At 44.0% G+C, this 19850-nt stretch overlaps 1 protein-coding gene across 3 annotated transcripts; it reads right to left on the reverse strand.

The window, feature by feature from the left end:
- Positions 1-761: 761 nt before the first annotated feature.
- Positions 762-19574, reverse strand: LOC308584725 (lipase member M-like). 3 transcript variants are annotated; one of them, XM_081189714.1, is made up of 10 exons: positions 19311-19574; positions 18168-18294; positions 12099-12216; positions 10154-10352; positions 9113-9222; positions 7601-7737; positions 6421-6561; positions 4894-4965; positions 2280-2351; positions 762-1305 (listed from the first exon to the last, which is right to left on the reverse strand). In XM_081189714.1, the coding sequence occupies exons 2-10, from the start codon at positions 18285-18287 to the stop codon at positions 1072-1074; spliced, it is 1203 nt and encodes a 400-aa protein (XP_081045840.1). In that variant the 5' UTR covers positions 18288-18294; positions 19311-19574; the 3' UTR covers positions 762-1071. The 3 variants fall into 3 exon arrangements, with proteins under 3 accessions (XP_081045840.1, XP_081045839.1, XP_081045838.1); XM_081189713.1 differs by having other exon boundaries at positions 18168-18309; XM_081189712.1 differs by lacking the exon at positions 19311-19574 and having other exon boundaries at positions 18168-18334.
- Between the last annotated feature and the right edge of the window lie 276 nt (positions 19575-19850).

Below are 19850 nucleotides of genomic sequence, written 5' to 3' on the forward strand. Positions count from 1 at the left end.
AATTCAGACAGGGTGGTTGACAGGTTGAAAGTAGACAGAAGACTGAACAGCAGAGATCTACAAAATGATAATAGGAGATATCATTTTCTTTTCAATATTTATTAAAAAATAATCTGGGGAGTATTTGCTGCTAACTGTGTTGACAGGCCATTCCTTTCTCCGGAAGACTGAAGGAGCCAAGAAGCTAGCAATTTTAGATGCCCAGAGATTATTTAGATTGTGCTGTTTGGATTTTTCTCTCTCTCCCTGTGCATTTCAAATGTCAAAAAGATACATCTTCCCATCTAGAGCTGTACTACAACTCCCATTATTCCTAGCTAGCAGAACCAGTAGTCAGGGATGAGGGGAACTGTAGTCCAAAAAACAGCAGGCAACCCAAGTTTGGGAAGAAACCCAGGAAACAGCTAATTAAGTTTGTTTTCTTCTCTGACCAACAACACAATAGTAAAGTAGAAAGCAGTGGGTTCCCCTCTTGGGGGTACTCAAGGGTATGTAGTACCAGAACCTTTTTTCTAGAAGAAAAGCACTAATAAAAAAGAAATCCCAAGATTATTTATGTGAGTGTTTCCCAAACTTGGGTCTCCAGCTGTTTTGGACTACAACTCCCATCATCCCTAGCTAGCAGAACCCAGTGGTCAGGGATGAGGGGAACTGTAGTCCAAAAAACAGCAGGCAACCCAAGTTTGGGAAGCACTGTGCTGTTTTGCCATATATGTAACTTGTTACAACAACATAGTTGCATCAAGGGCAAACTAACTAAATATCTCTCAGCTCACACCTTTATTAAACGCTTGCCAAATTACAAAGGTATTGCAAAGAAAAGAGGTTGCGAAAGAGGGATTAAGTTCTTCATCTCCAAAGCAGCATTGAGTGTAGTATATAGATTTTTCTTCATCATCATCATCTCAGTTATTTCTATGTACAGTTGCATCAAAGATTATGGATATCCCCTGAACAAGAATATGAATATTCTCAGTGGTCAACTCAATTACAGCAGTTCTAATTGCTTTATCCATGATTTCTGTGTACATGTCCTCCTTCCCTAAGACTTCCAAACATCAGTGACAAGCACTATGGATAATTCTTCATTATCTCTATGATCTCCATATACATGCGCTCAGTTGCATCAATTCCCCAGATAAAATCTAGGTGGTTCCATTCGGGAATATACTTTTCATAAATGAGGTTAGTAATCCGTGGGCGTAATAGTTTTACATCATTTGGGTGTGCAAACAAGTCTTGCCCTCCAGTCCATATTGCGATCGGTATTTGAATCTCTTCTATCCTGTATACAGGAGGGGTTGTCTGGGGATAAAACAACAACAGTAATGACCACTAAAAACTTCCTTCCAAGCAGATGATGTAAAAAACAAGGCAACCTATAAAACAAAATAGGACTATACACAGGTTGCTCGTAACTTCCCTCTGGCCAGGAATCTTGAAGCAATATAGCAGAGGTCAGCAAACTTTTGCAGCAGGGGGCCGGTCTACTGTCTCTCAGACCTTTTTTTTTGGGGGGGGGACTATATTTTGGGGAAAAAATAATGAGCGAATTCCTATGCCCCACAAATAACCAAGAGATGCATTTTAAATAAAAGGACATATTCTACTCATGTAAAAACACACTGATTCCCGGACTGTCCGCGGGCCAGATTGATAAGGTGATTGGGCCTGATCTGGCCCTCGGGCCTTAGTTTGCCTACCGGTGCAATATAGTATAATATATCCAAAGGCAAGATTATTGGGGTATTATATATGTAACTGAACCATTTTCACAACCAAAATCCATTTGTCAGTGGCGTATAAACTGTGTCTCAGCACACTGTATTTCTGAAAACATATATAGTTTTTCATAATCTACCTCTCAATTATTACACTTGTAAATTACAATTCCAGCCAGACGTTATTCCACATTATGTATAGTAATGTAAAAACTAGGAAAATGAAACCTATTTTAAACTACATTTAAAAACATTCAGTCAACTAGCAAGCAAACTACAAAAACCCTGTAAAATACCTCCAAATTGCACACAACAGAATGTTTGCTAAAATAGTGTGTAAATTTGAACACATCCAAGATAATAAAATGGACTTTAGATAACAGCAAAAAATATGCGAGGATGGGGTCTGAGCTCAGCTCCCTGACAGAGGCATGCCTTTGAACATAAATCTAATGTGGTCCCCCTCTAACCTGTATTAAGTGGGAAATAGTATCAAAAAAGTTTCCATGTGCAATATACCTATCAGAGATGTTATTCTGATTTCAAACACTGCCCTACCTGATTGTACTTCTCCATATTCTTTTCCTCTGAACCATGGTCATATCCTTCAAATTGTTTTCTCAGACGCAGCTAGAAATAAATTGTGCATTTTTGTAAAATGTATAATTTCCAAAGATGCAAAAAGTGTCATATGTAGGATTTCAGCAATCTTGACAACAGCCCTGTAAGATAGGCTGCTGTTATTTATCCCTGTTCTTTGGATAGATTGCTATAATGGTCTCATTATGAATATCCATCTATAATCATTTAATAGTTCCAGAAAACATTTTTTAAATCAACTACAGTGGTACCTCGGGTTACGTACGCTTCAGGTTACATACGCTTCAGGTTACAGACTCCGCTAACCCAGAAATATTACCTTGGGTTAAGAACTTTGCTTCAGGATGAGTACAGAAATTGTGCAGCAGCGGCGCAGCGGCAGCAGGAGGCCCCATTAGCTAAAGTGGTGCTTCAGGTTAAGAACAGTTTCAGGTTAAGAACAAACCTCCAGAACGAATTAAGTTCTTAACCCGAGGTACCACTGTATGGATTAATACACTGCTTCTTTAAAATGTTGCTTTATTTCCACATGAGTACATGGATGGAATCCCATTGCATTCTTTTCTGGGAAGTACTAGATAGAGTCAGATTTCATGTGCCACATGATCCTTTCCCTGATTCCAAACATCGGAGGAAGCTGCTTCCAGCCATTCTGTAGATAGCTACAAAATCTGCAGACACAAATAATAAACATCCTGCTGTGACAGAAGAGCTAGAATGATTGGCAGCAGGGAAGTGGAATAGGATGTTCGGCACAGTTTAAAGCAAGTAGAAAGCATGGGTTGAAAAATGACAGAGATAAGAGACTCTAGTTGTGTGTGGGAAAGTCAGAGCCCAAGGGAAAGTGAGATGGGAGAAATACAGAAAGTGAATGGGGAAGAGTTGGGTTAACTGTTTCGAAACATAGAATAGAAAAGTTAGATAAGAAAACCAGACTTCAAAGAACTGACCTGCCAAATTAGCTACCAGGCTAAGTTCAAGGTGCTGGTTTGGTGCATAAGACCCTACACTGCCTTCTCCAAAATGTTGCAAAAGACAATCAGATAAAGAAAATGCCATGGTGGGAGGAGGGGATCTGGACTTGGCTGATTCAGAGCTGCAGGGCTAGAAGCTCAGCAACACTCTCCAGTTGCAGGGCTCACACTGTTTCTTAGAAAAAGTTGGTCCAGCCTCTGTTTTGTCCAACCTTTGATTTCTCTCTCTCCTCCCCCATTCCCAATTAATCCCAGATTCCTGTGTCTGTGTGTATGTGAAGTTTGATGTGTGTGTCTTAGCCTTATGGTTACATAGGTGGTGTCACACTTCCCTTACGTCTATCCCTCATTTTGGTCCTACTTTTTAAGGTAAGGTTTATTTATAGCTGCATTCTGCTTCATGTACTTCTCCTTATTAGTACTTCTATCTTGTATACATGCATGTGCAGTGGTGTAGCTAGCTGCTCGGGTGCCTGGTGAGGGGTGTGTGTCCTGCAGCCGGGGGTGGGGCGATCCACCCATAAGGGCGGGGCGAGCCTCTCCGCCGCATGGAGCCTCTCCACCGCCTCCCCCTCAGCTGTAGGGCAGCTGAGGGAGAGGCGGTAGGCAGAAGCAAGTCCCATGCTGCCATTTCAGGCAGCGTGGAACCTGCAGGCACCTAAGCCACCATGTCACTCCTAAAAAGTTTCGTGAGGCCATTTTTAAAAACAAAAAAGCCCTCATTTTGTCACACACACCCTCAGTAATGACACCCGGGGTGGTGTGCACCCCCCCGCACCCCCTTCCTCCACCACTGTGCATGTGTGAGTAAGTCTTGTGAGCAAACTGCACACAGTCCAATACATATACAGAACAGGGGTGCAGGTGGCACTGCGATCTAAATCACTGTGCCTCCTTGGGCTTGCCAATCAGAAGGTTGGTGGTTCAAATCTCTGCAATGGAGTGAGCTCCTGTTGCTCTGTCCCAGCTCCTGCCAACCTAGCAGTTCGAAAGCACATCAAAGTGCAAGTAGATAAATGGGTACTGCTGCAGCGGGAAGCTAAACGGCCTTTCCGTGCCCTCTGGCTTCCATCACGGTGTCCCGTTGTGCCAGAAGCAGTTTAGTCATGCTGACCACATGACTCGGAAAAGTGTCTGTGGATAAATGCCAGCTCCCTTGGCCTGAAAGCAAGATGAGTGCTGCAACCCCATAGTTTTGTGTGTGTGTGTGTGTGTGCGCGCGCTTCACTCATTAAAAAAATATAATTTTTTGGGGGGGGAAGGGAATTGTAAAGCTGGCTAGCACGAAAGTCCTTGCATGGAGCTACCTTTCTGAAATTTCAATTACACATGGGGAGGAAACCCCCAAACAGGGGTATTTCCCCCCTGCATGCCTCCCCCTTCCTCTCAAGTTGGCTCAGGGTGTGTGTGTGTGTGTGTGTGTGTGTGTCAAGAGGACCCATGGAACCGCTTGGGGGGAGGAGGAGAGTGGGGATCATTTTGTCTGGTAAACCAAAATGCTTGTCTTGCCAGATCAATTGACATAGCACTATGATGAATTTCTTCAATGGCATTTTAATAAATATCAAAGAAACATAATATTTGAAAATTCAATATACCTGTTTCCAATGAAACACATTTTGCACAGATGTTCCAGCAGGAGAATGGCTTGCATACACGTCCATTCGGCTCTGAAATAGAACAGTCTACATGGCTTATGCTGCTATGATGCTCTGTTCTGGAAGCCTCACCTGATATTTACACTTTTCAACAGCATGCAAAGACCTTTCTTTTTCCCAGAGAAATGAATATACAACAGTCATGATGTCTGAAGATGAGGTGCAGATAGAGTCTAACAACAACTAGAGGACCACAGGTTTGCCAGCCCAGTCTGACTGTAGGACTAGAATTCAAAGGGAACTTGTTGGAATCTAGTGGTTCAGACATGCTGCAGGAAGCTCACAGTCCATTAGGACTTCCTGCCTATCCATTTCAGCTTCTCACCCATAGCGCTAGAGTGCATGTGTACCTACAGGAAGCTTCTTGGATTGACAGGGGTCAACAAAATTTCCATCCTGGATTAGATGCATTTGCATGACTTCTCCATGAATGCACAGCAATACGTAACAATACTTTGTGCACAGAATTAGAGGGAAAGTGATGCAGATCTGTGTTCCTTCCTGAGAACTTGTGTGATGAAACAAATGTTCATCATAAAGGTGGAATGGGAATTCTTTGCTACCCCTAGACAGAGGAGAGAACTGGTAATCCATTTCCACATTTCAATAATTTCAACCTGGAAGCTTTTACATAACAAAGCTTAAGCACTCATTAAGCTTAGATATAATATATCCTCAACTCCAGCAACCCCAAACAATCTATATGCTATAGATGTTTTTAATTATTTACAATATGCTTTTAATTTATTTTAAGTTCTATTGTTCTACCATTGATGTGCTCCCTCTAGGGAGGAAAGATAAGGTAGAATTTTTTATTTATTTATTCGTTGTTGTTGTTGTTTCTAATCCAACAACAGGAAGTACCTCAAAGTCACATGTGCCCAAGCTTAAGCCTATGCATGTTTGCTCATCATAAACTCACCTAGGATTGCAGGGCTAGTTTTCAAGAGAAAGAATCACCCTTCGGGGCAGAAGGTCTTGCCCTGCCCTTGCCATTTGGACTACAACTCACTTCAGGGGATTGGGTGTGTAACATATCAGCAATGACAACAGTATAGTGACTGTGCATAAAGCTCCAGAACCAGGTCCATGTTGTCTGTCTGGTATCTACCCAGCTCACTGCGAACCCATTTTAGTGGTTAGTGGGTGGTAGCGCCACGTTTGAATGGGAGCCAAGCTTTGCCCCCACCCCCAGTAGCCACCTGCCATTTTGATTTACCTAAAATTTAATTCCCATAAATCTATGAAATTGCTTTGTGTGTGTTCTGGGGACCATCAATAACACTGAGCCAAGAGCAATCTGGTGCTGTCCCTGCCCACAACTCTTTTGTTGTTGTTTTTGGTATGTGCCATGGTTCCAGCTTGACTTCCAGGGTCATCAGTCTCTTTCCCTTATACCTAACCTACTTAAACACAAGCTCCCCTAAAATTTTCATTAAGTGTTACAAAGACAAGAATATAACTTACCAGGTTGAAATTGGGGGTGTTATATCCAGCCACAAAGGAAATAACTTTGGCACAATATTTAGGCTGATAAGTGCAAAACCAAGAGACTGGCTTTTTCCAATGTATAGCGTAATCAAAAATATTTTTCTGGCCAAATATTGCCTGAAAAATAATATATTTGAAATTAGCTACCACTAAACCAAATAAAGATCAACACCCTATTCCCACAGAGTCCCACTGTTGTGGAATATGTATGGAGGCAGGAGGGAAGGAAGTCTATAGTGGTTTCTCAGGCTGCTGCGCCCGCCAAAATCTCAGCAGATCTACCTTTGCCTCTAAGCTAGCAGCAGCAGCAGTCTGGGTGGCCAGTAGGTGCCCATTTTGCAACTGGCACTGCCAGGATGTGGAAGAGGAGCCAGCCAAGCTGCATCATTCCATAGCACTTAAGTGCCTTTCCTGCTTCCTATGTCATTATGTAGCATAGCTCATTTCCTATTTTCTATTAGCATCATTTTCAAATAGACAGAAGGCTGCTTAAAGTCCTGATGCCACAAGTCCAGTCCTGCTGCCAATGAGCAGAGGGAGGGAGGCAGGGAGGCAGCTCCAAAGCCCTCGAAGGAGAGCCCAAATGTGCTTCAAGCACCTCCTGCTCTCCAGCTCAGGTTCCTCTCAGGGCATTTCCACTGCTTCCAGATGACACCTCAGCTGGAGCTGCTTCACAATTCCCTCAGTGGTACTGTGCTTGGGAGGAAGAGCATTTGCTATGCAAACTCTCCTGCCCACACTGGATAGGGGAGAGCTCCCGACATGCAACACAAACTGGGCTGCATGCCTTTTTCTTCATTGCAAATGTCAATGAGACTGCAGTAGGACCAGCAAATATGGCAGGTTGGGTTGGACAGGAGAATAACTGCTGTGACTGGGGAGAGTGGCCAGAGTGCTGAAGGGGCCCAAGAGAGCCCCCGTACCTGACAGTGCCACTTCCTGCTTTGCCTCCCCCCACCATAGATCTAATGGGACACTCCTTAGTAAATTATAAGAAACTGTTACAGCACTCTTAGGGGCATGCTGAGTTTGGCAAACAAATGAGAGCAGGGTGATGGCACTAGCATATACACACGCACATGGACTATGAATATAGATCTTTACTCAACTCTGTGCCTAATCTGTGCTCATATAAATAGTGCCTAGAAAGACTTACGTGCACGAACATCTCAGGAATACGCATTAGTTTTATGAGTGGGGTTGTGGAAAATGTCACTGTGGCTATAGGTGCCAAAGCAAAAAATACTTTGATTCTTTCAGCCAGTTTTGGCCGAGTAGAGAATCCTATGAAACCTGAGAAAATAAAATTTATCCTAAATCAGCAAGCTGTCAATTTCTTCACCTTTCTAGAATACTCACAGCCCTTGCAGTTGATAAAAATGTACTGTATTTTTTGCTCTATAACACGCATCCGACCATAACACACATGTAATTTTTAGAGGAGGAAAATCCGTAGGCATGCCACCTGTAGGCATTTCCTCCATAACACACACAGACATTTCCCCTTACTTTCTAGGAGGAAAAAGTGAGTGTTATGGTGCAAAAAATACAGTAATTGTCTTCCTTCGTGTTGAGTGCCTTTAGCTTTATATTCCATTCCTGTTGGGCCTTTTAATGGCTAGTTGGTGTCTTGGGGAGTTGGAATGGTTATGTTAGTTTATGCTGGTTTTCATAATATTTTGTACTGTCTAAAATGGAATTCAATGCCTGTTTTAAATCTGGTTTTTAAAATGTATTATGATTTATTTGTGTTCATTTTTGTAAGTCACTTTGGGAAGCATTTTGATTGAAAAGCAAAATATAAATCTTTTAAATAAAGAAGGGGAGCCTTGCTGAATGCAAAGGGGTGGATAGCTCAGTTCCACTTGCTGCTCTGCCCTTTTTAACTAGGATGATGTACATTGGTCCACGTGAGGGCTGTCTGAGATACCTGTCCAAGAATGTGGAGAAAAGCTCCTATCCAGTGTAGATTGGGGATAGGGAACCTGTTGCCTTCCAGAACATGTTGGACCCCCAGCCTGGATGACTAATGGTCAAGTATAACGGGAGTGACAGTGTAACAACAAACTTTATGAGGGCCACAAGTTCTCCATCCCTGGTGTGAACAGTACTGAGCTATGTGCATCCACGGTTTGTGTCAGGCAATTTCCTACTGAACCAGGGGTGGGAAAGTGGATTCTGCTGACAAGTTAGAGACTCAACATTCTCACTCCCCGATACGGCACATTTGAATGCCAGTGATACCGAGTTAAAACCTGCAGCTGCAAAGGAAGAATCAGGAGCACAGATTTTCCCTTCTTCCTCTACAGCCCTGCATTTAAACCAAGCCATGGCTGTAGGGGAAGATTCTCTCTTTGCAGCCACAATTTGAAATCAAGTTGTGGCTCTGGCTTCAAAGAACAAACTGGGAGTTCCTTCCAAGTGCAGTGGTTCTTCCATCCCAGGACTGCACTTCTTGAATCTGGCACCTTTTTGGCCTCAGAAAAAGGCACCCAATTCAAAAAACAAACGAACACCCAAATCATAGCAGAAGCTGGCTGTATGCTGTGCTTCCCCCTGACAGCCTTGTTTCTTTCCAGACCTGGTTTTTCTCAGTGTGTCATTGGAACAATATCTCCACATCCCATTGTGATGCTCATGTGAAAACAGCCTGCATTCTGTAACATACCGCTTGTGGAGCCTTGAGAATGGCCTATGTAATATAGTTGTTCCTGCCCGGTTTTATTCAGAATGAAGTGTATAACAGCTGGAAGGTCATAGTATCCCATCTCATGAAAACTAGAGAGAGAAATGCACACAATAATGCATGAGCAAGCATTGGTGATGTATTAGCATTAGTAATGGATAAACAAGAGGCAAGGATTAGCACAAACCAAAGAAAAATATCTACCGTATTTTTCGCCCTATAGGACGCACTTTTTCCCCTCCAAAAATGAAGGGGAAATCTGGGTGCGTCCTATGGGGCGAATGCAGGCTTTCGCTGAAGCCTGGAGAGCGAGAGGGGTCGGTGCGCACCGACCCCTCTCGCTCTCCAGGCTTCAGGAAGCTATGCGCAACCCTCGGGAGACCTGCTCTGAGGGTTGCGCAGAGCTGCCTGCAGTCCCCGGCTCAGCACAGCTCTGCGCGGCCATCGGGAGCGGGGCGCTAAGTCCTGCCCCACTGGGGATGGCGGCGCAGAGCTGCCTGCCGTGCTGGGACTGCAGGCAGATGTGCGCGGCCATCGGGAGCGGGGCGCTAAGTCCCGCCCCGCTGGGGATGGCGGCGCAGAGCTGCCTGCCGTGCGGGGACTGCAGGCAGATCTGCGCAGCCATCCCGAGCGGGGCGCTAAGTCCCGCCCCGCTGGGGATGGCGGCGCACAGCTGCCTGCCGTGCCGGGACTGCAGGCAGATGTGCGCCGCCATCCCGAGCGGGGCGCTAAGTCCCACCCCGCTCAGGATGGCAGCGTAGAGCTGCCTGCCGTGCCGGGACTGCGCACTTCTCCCCATCGCCAGCCCCACAAGCTCGGGGGACAGCGGGGAGGCAGAGCGTACCTTCCCACTGTTCCCCGACCTGGTTCTTCCAGTCCCGCACCTGGGGGGGAAATAAATATTTTTCCTTTATTTCCCCCCAAAAAAACTAGGTGCGTCCTATGGGCCGGAGTGTCCTATGGGGCGCAAAATACGGTACGTGGATAATGTGATGACATAATCCACCATCTTTGTTTTCTTACCTAAACTCCCAGAATTTCTTTTCATTTCTTCTCATTTTTTTATGATTTGAAGACCAAGGATTTCCTCTGCTGTTTCCAAGCCAAACATCATACCCAGTGTCTGCCAATATGAAACCCAAACTGTTGCTGGGCAAGTTCGAAATCCAGTGGGTAGCATCTCCAAGCAAAGCATGTTGCAAAAGCACACTGGGCCGTGGACCTGTAAAATAGTAAGAGATGCTTTGTTAATGGCCCGTTATATTCTATATAAGGGACTCCAATTTTCAGTGTGGGAAGGAAACAATTTGATGTATTCTTCTTATTAACTTATTTATTTAGACCCCACCTTTTCCCATGATGGGTCTCAAGGCAACTTACAGATAAAACCAAGAACTGCTTAAAACATAGAAAAATCAACCATTACTATACAATTAAATATTGATAGAATTATAAACTATATAAATATATAAAATCTGTTTAAAACATATAAGCCATTACAAGAAAAACGGCACGGCACCAGCCCTTTCATTAAAAGCAGCCAATTCCCAATTGCCTGTTGGAACAAGATTAACTTCACCGGCTGGCAGAAGGACAGCAAGGATGGAGCCAGTCTAGCTTCCCTAGGGAGTTCCGAGTCTGGGAGCAGTCACCAAGAAGGCCCTCTCCCAGGTCACCACCAAACATGCCTGTCAGGGTGGTGGGATGGAGAGAAAGTCCTCTCCAAAAAATTTCAAAACCTGGGCACGTTAATATGAGGGAATACCATTTTTTTTCAGATAGCTTGGATCTAAGCTGTGTAGGGCTTTATAGGTCATATACAGTACATTGCATTGCTCTCCTTCTGCTAGTGTGTGTCACTGAGGCCAAATCAGACGTCTCAAGGAATGGGCACACTTGGCGCACTAGCTTTAACTGTGCAAATGCACTCCTGGCCACCACAGAGACCTGAGCATCCATGCTTCCAGGAGCATTCCCGAATTGCGAATCTGTGTCTTCACAGGTTGAATCCCTATTCCCTGTTCTGCCTTCTGACTGACTAAAAGTACCCCTGTTTTGTCTGGATTAAGTTTCAGTTTGTTCACCCTCATCTATTACTGATGACAGACACTGGTTTAGAACCAAGATGGCTTCCTTGGATTTAGGTGGAAAGTCAAAATAGAGCTGGGTGTCATCAGCATACTGGTAACACTGAGCGCCCAAATGCCGGACACCCTCTCCTGGCAGTTTCATGTAAATGTTTCAATAGCATGGGGGACAGAAGAAAACCCTGAGGGACACTGAAGGCCAATGGCCATCGTGTCAAACAGGAGTCCCCAGCACCATCTCTTGGGTTTGCCCCTTCAGGAAGGAACAGAGCCATTGTAAAACATTGCCTCCCAATCTCATCCTTGCAAAGCAACCCAGAAGGATATCATGGTCAATGGGACTGAAAGGCACTGAGAGGTCCAGCAGAACCAACAGGGACACACTACTTTTGTCCAGTTCCTGGTGTAAGTCATCCACTAAGATGACCAAAGCTGTTTTTGTCCCATAACCAGGCCTGAAACCAGATTGAAATGGATCTGGATCATCCAATTAACTGCCAATAGAAGTTAGTCCAATTCACATCTTTACTTGTTCTGCCCAAGACACTTCATTTGAAATGTGTAGATCACAAGGTTCAAGAGGCTTTGCTTCACATATGGCATGACAATGCATTTTTCCTGTGTTGCCCTTGCATACCAATGTCCATTATTAACTTGTTTGCAAATGTCAACATTACTCTAGCATTGAGCTGCAAACCTTCACTTACCAGATAATCAATGAAGGGACTAATTAATGGACTCAACACTTAATTTCTATTTAATTAAACAGTGCTTAATTACACACAATTGGGATTAGGATTATGGTCAAAATTTGCAAAACTGAGGGTGGGATGGGGTAGGGCTTGCCAGTGTTATGGTGTTACCCTTTCCCATGGCATTACCTTTGTCTGCATCACAGTATCTTCCACAAGGTATTCTGTTGATTGTAAGTATATATCCGTCTTCTGTCTCAACATGGTGTTCCTCACTTGGGTATCCATGATAATGGATAATCTCACTCTGGGGACAAAACAGAATGGGTTCGCTTGAAGGCATCTCCTTTGTAATTAAGTGCTGTCCATCCATCCATCCATCCTTCCTTCTGCCCACCTGTCTCTGTTAGCAAGTAGGTGCACCATCAGTAGGGAAATTCACCACAGCTGAGTTTCCAGCTTCACCCAAGCAGATAGAAAGCAGCTACAAGGAGCTCTGCCATGAGCTAGAGGGAGCCCTGGCCGGCAAAGCATCAAGGGAAGTTTTAGCCTCAACCATGACATACGCTCCCACATTTCTCCAATTAAAATAGATATCATATTTATATTTATATTTATATTTATATTTATATTTATATTTATATTTATATTTATATTTATATTTATATTTATATTTATATTTATATTTATATTTATATTTATATTTATATTTATATTTATATTTATATCACACCCATCTGACTGGGTTGCCCCAGTCACTCTGGACAGCTTCCAACCTATATAAAAACGTAATAAAACATTAATAGTTCATCAAATTAATAGTCAAATTCATCCTCCAGGGATCCACTGCCATCCCCACTTAACTCACCAGCAGGAACAGGAACAGGCAGGAGCCCAAGGTGTTGGGGGACATGTGGGCAGAGGAAGCAAGTGGGGAGGAGAAGGAGGATCCAAAAGAAGGGGCCAGTGACTTGTGAGGTGCTGTGCCCCTTGTGGTGGAGGAAGAGGGGAGTCAGAAGGAAGAGACCTGGCAGCCAGAGACAGGGGAGACAAGGAGAAGGAGGAGAAAGCGCTGCAGGAGGCCTCAGATCCTGTAGATACTGAGAGCCATGGCTTTGGAAACCTCTAGGTCAGGCTTCCTCAACCTCGGCCCTCCAGATGTTTTGAGACTACAGTTCCCAGCATCCCTGACCACTGGTCCTGCTAGCTAGGGATCATGGGAGTTGTAGGCCAAAAACATCTGGAGGGCTGAGGTTGAGGAAGCCTTCTCTAGGTTCTCTCCTCTGCCTCTCCATCCTCAAGGAAGGTGTTGAAGGACTGGAAACAGCAAGAACTGCTATTGAGCAAGCTGTAGCAGGAAAGGTGGGAAGGAAGCATGCAGTAGTAGGTGTCATGACAGCTGTGTAGCAGGGAGTGTTTTTGTATTTATTTGAATGTTAGTAGCTGAGGTAACCAAGTGCTTTGCCAATGAAGAACTAACGATCCTGTTGCTCATCCTCATAGAATCTTAGAGCTGGAAGTGATTAATTTTCAAATTCAAAATTCTTTTGCCTCAATCCTTTTATTTTCCTCTCTATTTAATTTCTTGTAATATAATGTTACAAGTGATTAAATTACGACAAACACAATAGAATATTGTGTTTGTAGTAATTTAATTTCTTGTAATATTTCTTTTTTTGAATTATGGTGCTAGAGGAGACTCTTGAGAGTCCCATGGACTGTAAGAAGATCAAACCTATCCATTCTGAAGGAAATCAGCCCTGAGTGCTCACTGGAAGTGCAGATCGTGAAGCTGAGGCTCCAATACTTTGGCCACCTCATGAGAAGAGAAGACTCCCTGGAAAAGACCCTGATGTTGGGAAAGGTTGAGGGCACAAGGAGAAGGGGACGACAGAGGACGAGATGGTTGGACAGTATTCTCGAAGCTACCAGCATGAGTTTGACTAAACTGCGGGAGGCAGTGGAAGACAGAAGTGCCTGGCGTGCTCTGGTCCATGGGGTCACAAAGAGTCGGACACGGCTAAACAACTAAACAACAACAACAACAACACAATATTTCTTTATTTCTAGGTTTTTGTAATAAATCTTTTTCTTTCCTTACTAACTCATTTACTTTTTCCAGTTTTTTTAATTTCATTTGAATTTTTCAAATATGCATTTTTCTTTATTAGGTAGCTGCTTAGGACTGCCTGACTTGTGTCCCAGACCCTCTTCGAAGTAGAAGAAAGAGAGGAAGGTGAAGAAGTAGATAGTTAGAGATGGAGAGGAGCAAGAAGGAAAGGAGGAGGAGGGAAGAAAGGAAGGAAGGAAAGGAAAAGAGAAGATGGGGGGGGAGGTTTAAAAGTTGACATTCTACTAGTTCTCCAAAGTCTTTTTTATATTTTCTTACGAATGATGTGGCTTTCATTACTTCCACACATTGTTGTTTCTTTCCCTTGTAAAGAGAATTCCCTCTGGATGTTCCCACCGGAATGAAAGAGCTTCTGTCAAGAATTTGTGTTCACTCCTTTTTTAAAAAGAATCTTATCGAGATTTCATTCAAGTTGATAATTCTTTGTTCCTCAATTACCAGTCCTTTCTGAAAGTGCGCCTGCAGTACATTATTTTTGAAGCTTCTGGAATTGAATACCACTAAACAGCTGGTGATTTCTTCCTTTTAGCATAGGGTGATCCACTCTGAAAATCATGTGGCAACTGTAGTATTGCCGATTCCACCAATCAAAGTGATTGAGTGGGCACATCTAGTAGGTAAACTGTTCCCAAGTTCTGTTGGGCTTTATATACTAATTGTAACACCTTGAACTTGGCCCAGAAGCAAATAGGTGACCAGTGCAGATTTCTGAGCACAGGTGTTATATGCTGATATAGCCTCACTCCTGCCAGCAATTGTGTTGCAGCTTCTAGGTCAAGCGCAAGGCAAGCTCCACTTAGCATGCATTGCAGTAATCCAATATTGAAGTAACCATTGCATGAACCATTGTGGCAAGGCTTTCCCAGCCCAGGAATGGCCACAGCTGTCAAACCAGTTGCAGTTGGTGAAAAGCAGCTCTAGCCACTGAGGCTACCTGAGCCTCCCGTGACAGAGCTGGATCCAGAAGCATCCCCAAACAGTGAACCCGCTCCTTCAGGGTGAGTGCAGCCTCATTCACAGTAGGCAACTGGTTAAATTTTCAGACATGGGAGCTTCTTACCCATGGTGCCTCCTTCTTGCCAGGATTCAAGTTCAGCTTGTTTTTTTCTCATCCATTTCACCTCTACCAATGGCTTCATGTAGATAGCCACCAGCAGGCTGAAAGGCCCTCTCCCAATGCTACTGTCTGGACTTGGTCATGAAGCTAGGATTGGAAACACTGTAATGCAGTGCACCAAATTTGAGTGCCCTTGAGACTGACCCAGAAACTCCAGCGGGTGCAGAATGCCGCGGCGAGACTCCTTATGGGGTCTTCGCTGCGAGATCACATTCATCCGGTACTATACCAGCTGCACTGGCTCCTGGTGGAGTACAGGATCAGGTTTAAGGTGCTGGTTTTAACCTTTAAAGCCCTATACGGCCTAGGACCCTCGTACCTACGGGACCGCCTCTCCTGGTATGCCCCACAGAGGAACCTACGGTCTGCAAATAAAAACATCCTGAAGGTCCCAGGCCACAGAGAGGTTAGCCTGGCCTCAACTAGAGCCAGGGCTTTCTTGGCTGCGGCTCCAATCTGGTGGAACACTCTGTCACAAGAGACTACTGCCCTGCGGGACCTGACATCTTTCCGCAGGGCCTGCAAGACAGAGTTGTTCCACCAGGCCTTTGGTCAGGGCGCAGCCTGACTCCCTCCTCTGGCAACCTGCACAGAATTTTGCTTAACGGTTGCCATCAATTTGATTTTAATTAATTTTTATAATGAAATGATTTTAGAATGTTGGATTATTTGATTGTTTGATTATTTGATTGTTGTTAGCCACCCTGAGCCCGGCTTCGGCTGGGGAGGGTGGGATATAAATAAAAAATTTTATTATTATTATTATTATTAATAATAATAATAATAATAATAATAATAATAATAATAATAATAATAATAATAATATTCCTTGGAGCTGGTCCACGAGGATACCATAATCAATGGTATCAAGTGCCAACAAGAGATCAAAAAGGAGCAAGGTCACTTTCCTCTATTCCACTCTCTGCAAAGGTCATCCATCAGGGTGACCAAGGCCAGTCCTGAACTCACCTGTGTCCTCCAAGAATGTCTTCAGTTGCTCCACCACTTTCCCCCAAAAGGGGATATTGACCACTGACTGGTAGCTGTTCTAATCCAAAGCATCTAGACCATTTCTCCTTAGGAGAAGTCACACTACTACCTCTTTCAATGCAGCAAGTACCTCCCTCTCATGCTGTGAAGCATTAACCACACTCTCGACCCAACCAACCAATCAGTCCCCCTCTGCTAGATTTAGGAGGGACAGGGGGCAAGGGGGCATGTGGTTGGATGCAACTGCCCTGAGATCTAAGAATAATTTCACCTGCATCAGGTGAAACTGATCCCACAAAACAGGAGTTGCAACAAATGCCAAGTCAACATTACTCTGGAGTTGAGAAACCTGATGCTCAAAGTGCATAAGCCAGTTGATCACAGTGGGTCTTTGAGGGCTCCAGAGGTCCCTCCCTCACACTGGGTCTCAGTAAGCCCCAGATCATACAAAATAACTCCAATACGAGGGTGCAAAATGAGCATTTTCGCTGCCTGTATTGCCACATAGTAGGCAGGATTATGTGTTCTTTTTGGCAGCAGAGCAAGAATTGTGCTACTTTAGTCTCTGTCTGGCTAGTTTCATAGCTTGGAGCTCCTCGAAGTCCTAAGGAGCTGCTCGGACTCTAAACTGCTGGAGAGGACACTCAGGAGCCTAACCTGTCAACTGCCTGTTTTATCTCCTGGTTCCATAGGAAGATCAGGGCTTCAAAGCTAGATCCCCAGCTTTTTCCCTGGAAAGTATCCCACAGCATCCAGGAACATTTCAGGTTCCACTCACTCTCTGACAGCAGGTCATCTGAGCTGAAGATTTCTGAGTAGGCATGTTAAACAATTTTTTTATGGGTTTAACTGAAAAGCAAATAAGCAACCAAGCAAATATAACTAAGTGGCTGGGAGCTGAGTAATTTACCACAGGGTGGTTGACAAATTTACAAAAACAAAACAAAAAAAACAAAAAACCAAGGTTTCCTTTTCATTGGAAAAATATGAGAATAGCAGTTTTGTGCCAGAAGTTCAACTGTAACTTCTAATGATCCATTGCTGTGCTGCTAGAGATTCTGGAAGCTGTGAGGGGACTGTGGGGAGTTACTGTACAGAAGCAGGAGGAAAAGGGATTTTGAGATTACTGTAGTAGATTGTGTGCATGTGCGGCAGACCAGCTGAGGATTTGGCAACCAAAAAGGCAACCTGAGCTACTCTCCCCACCCCCATTTTAAAATCTTGGACATAAGTCTATACTGCAGCAATCCAGGCACTGATTGCATAATTTTGGCAGCTCCCTAAGGGGCATTATGTACCCAACAGAGGCATTATCTTAAATCCTTGACAAATTTCCTTGTTGCTTGGCAGAAAATCCTACTGCTTAAGACAGAACTAGTCATTTTCCCCAAAATCTCAGTATGTGTATTCTCCCAGCACAGAATCATCTCCTATCCAAAAACCTCTCCTTTGACATGGATTTGGTGAGAACAAAGTGTATTTAAGAGCTGAGTTTTAGACAGAAAGATGGTGTTCCAACCAGGTACCTATGCTCCTGATGATTCAAGTCTGGATTTGGAGCACAGGCCTGAAGGGGGTTTCTGTTGCTTCAGGGTAAAAGCAGGTATTGCCTTCCTGCTTTTTGGTCAGAGTTCCTTTACAGATGCAGTTGTATTTCTCACACCACTCTTGGAGAGTCTCATGATCTACTGACTGAGCCATCCCTTATTTGATGCCCAATACCCCTGGACCTGTGTCCCCAAAGCCCTGGATGGTGTCTCCTCTGTTACTAAGCCTTTCCTCAGAACCTACCTAGGTTAATTCCCTAATTTCTATGCACTACCTTTGTAGGTCAGTCTGTAAACAAGCCTGTGCAAATGTGCCTGATGGCATCACCCTTCCCTGTTTATTACTACCCATAGATACTTACTAGTAGTATCTGAAATAGCCCCTAGTACTTTGGCACAAGCACTGGTGATTCCTTTTTATCTCTCTTAGTTTAATGACAAAGAAATAGCAGTCAAAAGTATGTCTTACTTACAATATTCATAAAACATTCAGGATCCACTGTATCTGCAGTCACAGGTTTTTCTGAAGCTTTGAATTCTTCTGAACTGTAAATTCCTTGGCACAAACATGCTACTATAATAAAGCCCCACATCTTCAACCTGTATGGAACAATGCTGTTGCATAATAATAACAACAACAGTAGTAGTAGTAGTTGTAGTAGTAGTAGTATCATATGTGGTTCCTGCAGATTTAAAGCAGGAATGATGTGCCCAAAACTTTTGGTTAACATGAAAGAAATTTCTGAAACCAATGTAATTCCCTGGTGGATCCTTTTTGACATAAAGGAGGAGATGTAAGAATGTGTTGGGAATGGGAGTGGGGATGTAAAACAGATAGGAAAACTATGACCTTGGATAACATGTGATCAGAGCATCATTTAAAGCATTTTTCTCTCTCTGAGATTCATGCTGAAATAATTAAAAAATAAATATCAGTTGGACTCTTATGTTGTTTCCCAGCATTTTCTTTCCTTGCTCAAATTTGGGAACAATGGGGAAAACCACACCAGTTCCTGGTAGCTTTATCTGTGGTTAGGGGGATGTGTTGAGGGACTGGTAAAGTTTTGGATCCTTCAGATCCAAGTCTTCCTCTGGTTTGCCCTCAGCATGTTGCAAATCTCCCACCAGGCACCTGCTCCCTCTTCTTTTAAGGTCCTTCTGATAATTTGTAGTCCAAGGGCCATGGAAGTTTCTGTGGTGGTGTGTAGGGGAGCTACAGCATCTGATCTCGCTCTTCTAGATCAACTATCTCTATCTCTCTCTGCTCTTGGGGAAGGAGATCCAGTGATTCCTAAGTCCCCTGGAATTTCAGGGATGTAGCACTACAAGTCTCTGTTTTCAAGACTTGTGTGGTTCCACTAACAAAACTTCCCAATCATCTTCATGCATTGTATGCATACAGTGGTTCTGTAAAATACACCCTCCAATGGGGGAGAAGTCTTCTGTTCACCATTCCCAGAGCACTGCCTCATCATCTAAAATATTTCAAAAGCCTGAACTATTATTTTTCTTGATCAGAGTAGCTTCCTTTCTCCAAGCCTAGAACTATATTTCCCGGAGTTAACATCCCCCCCCCCCAAATGGAAGGAAGTTATATATACAAACAGACTACTCACCTAAAGCAGGATTCTCACCCTTCTTTGTTACAGTTGCAATTTTTTATTTTGGGCTAGAGTTCCTAAAGTGCAATTGCTAACGTTATTTGGACAGCTTAAGTTATTAGGCGAGTTTGTCGTCCTCTCTCAAAAGAAGTGCAGAGACCCGACTGAGCTTCGCAGAAGCGTTTATAAAACGGGAGTGTGCTAAAAGTTCTGGATGAATAGCAGTCCTCCAGAAGGTACATCGGAGCGTTGCTCTCTTAAGCCGGGCAGCGTCGCCGCCCACTCTCCTGTTTCCCAGATTGGGCGTGACTCAGGAGCGGAGCTGCAACCAGGCAAGCTCCTTCTGGCGCGGAGCCCGGCTCAGTTGAAGGAGCCTGCCGTGACGCCACCACAAAATTGCGGCCGGGGCCACGCCACCCCCGCTATCATCGCAGCCTTTTGAAGAGACCAAAATCAGTTCTTCAAATCCCAGCTAGCGACTCATTATTACCTCCTTCATTACTGTTTGTAAGGAGTTCGGTACAGCCCACAGAGACTGCGTGCGAATGTCGATAC

This window comes from Podarcis bocagei, assembly GCF_964188305.1.
Source record: "Podarcis bocagei genome assembly, chromosome: 4".
NCBI lineage: Eukaryota > Metazoa > Chordata > Lepidosauria > Squamata > Lacertidae > Podarcis > Podarcis bocagei.

What these genes read in the sequence shown, in the direction of transcription:
- LOC308584725 (XM_081189714.1), bottom strand. Translation starts at nt 18,287, where the DNA reads ATGTGGGGCTTTATTATAGTAGCATGTTTGTGCCAAGGAATTTACAGT. An exon ending in ATACTGTGATGCAGACAAAG is followed by an intron (nt 10,353 to 12,098) that starts GTAATGCCATGG and finishes ACTATTTTACAG; the next exon opens with GTCCACGGCCCAGTGTGCTT. An exon ending in TTCCTGAGATGTTCGTGCAC is followed by an intron (nt 6,562 to 7,600) that starts GTAAGTCTTTCT and finishes ATTATTTTTCAG; the next exon opens with GCAATATTTGGCCAGAAAAA.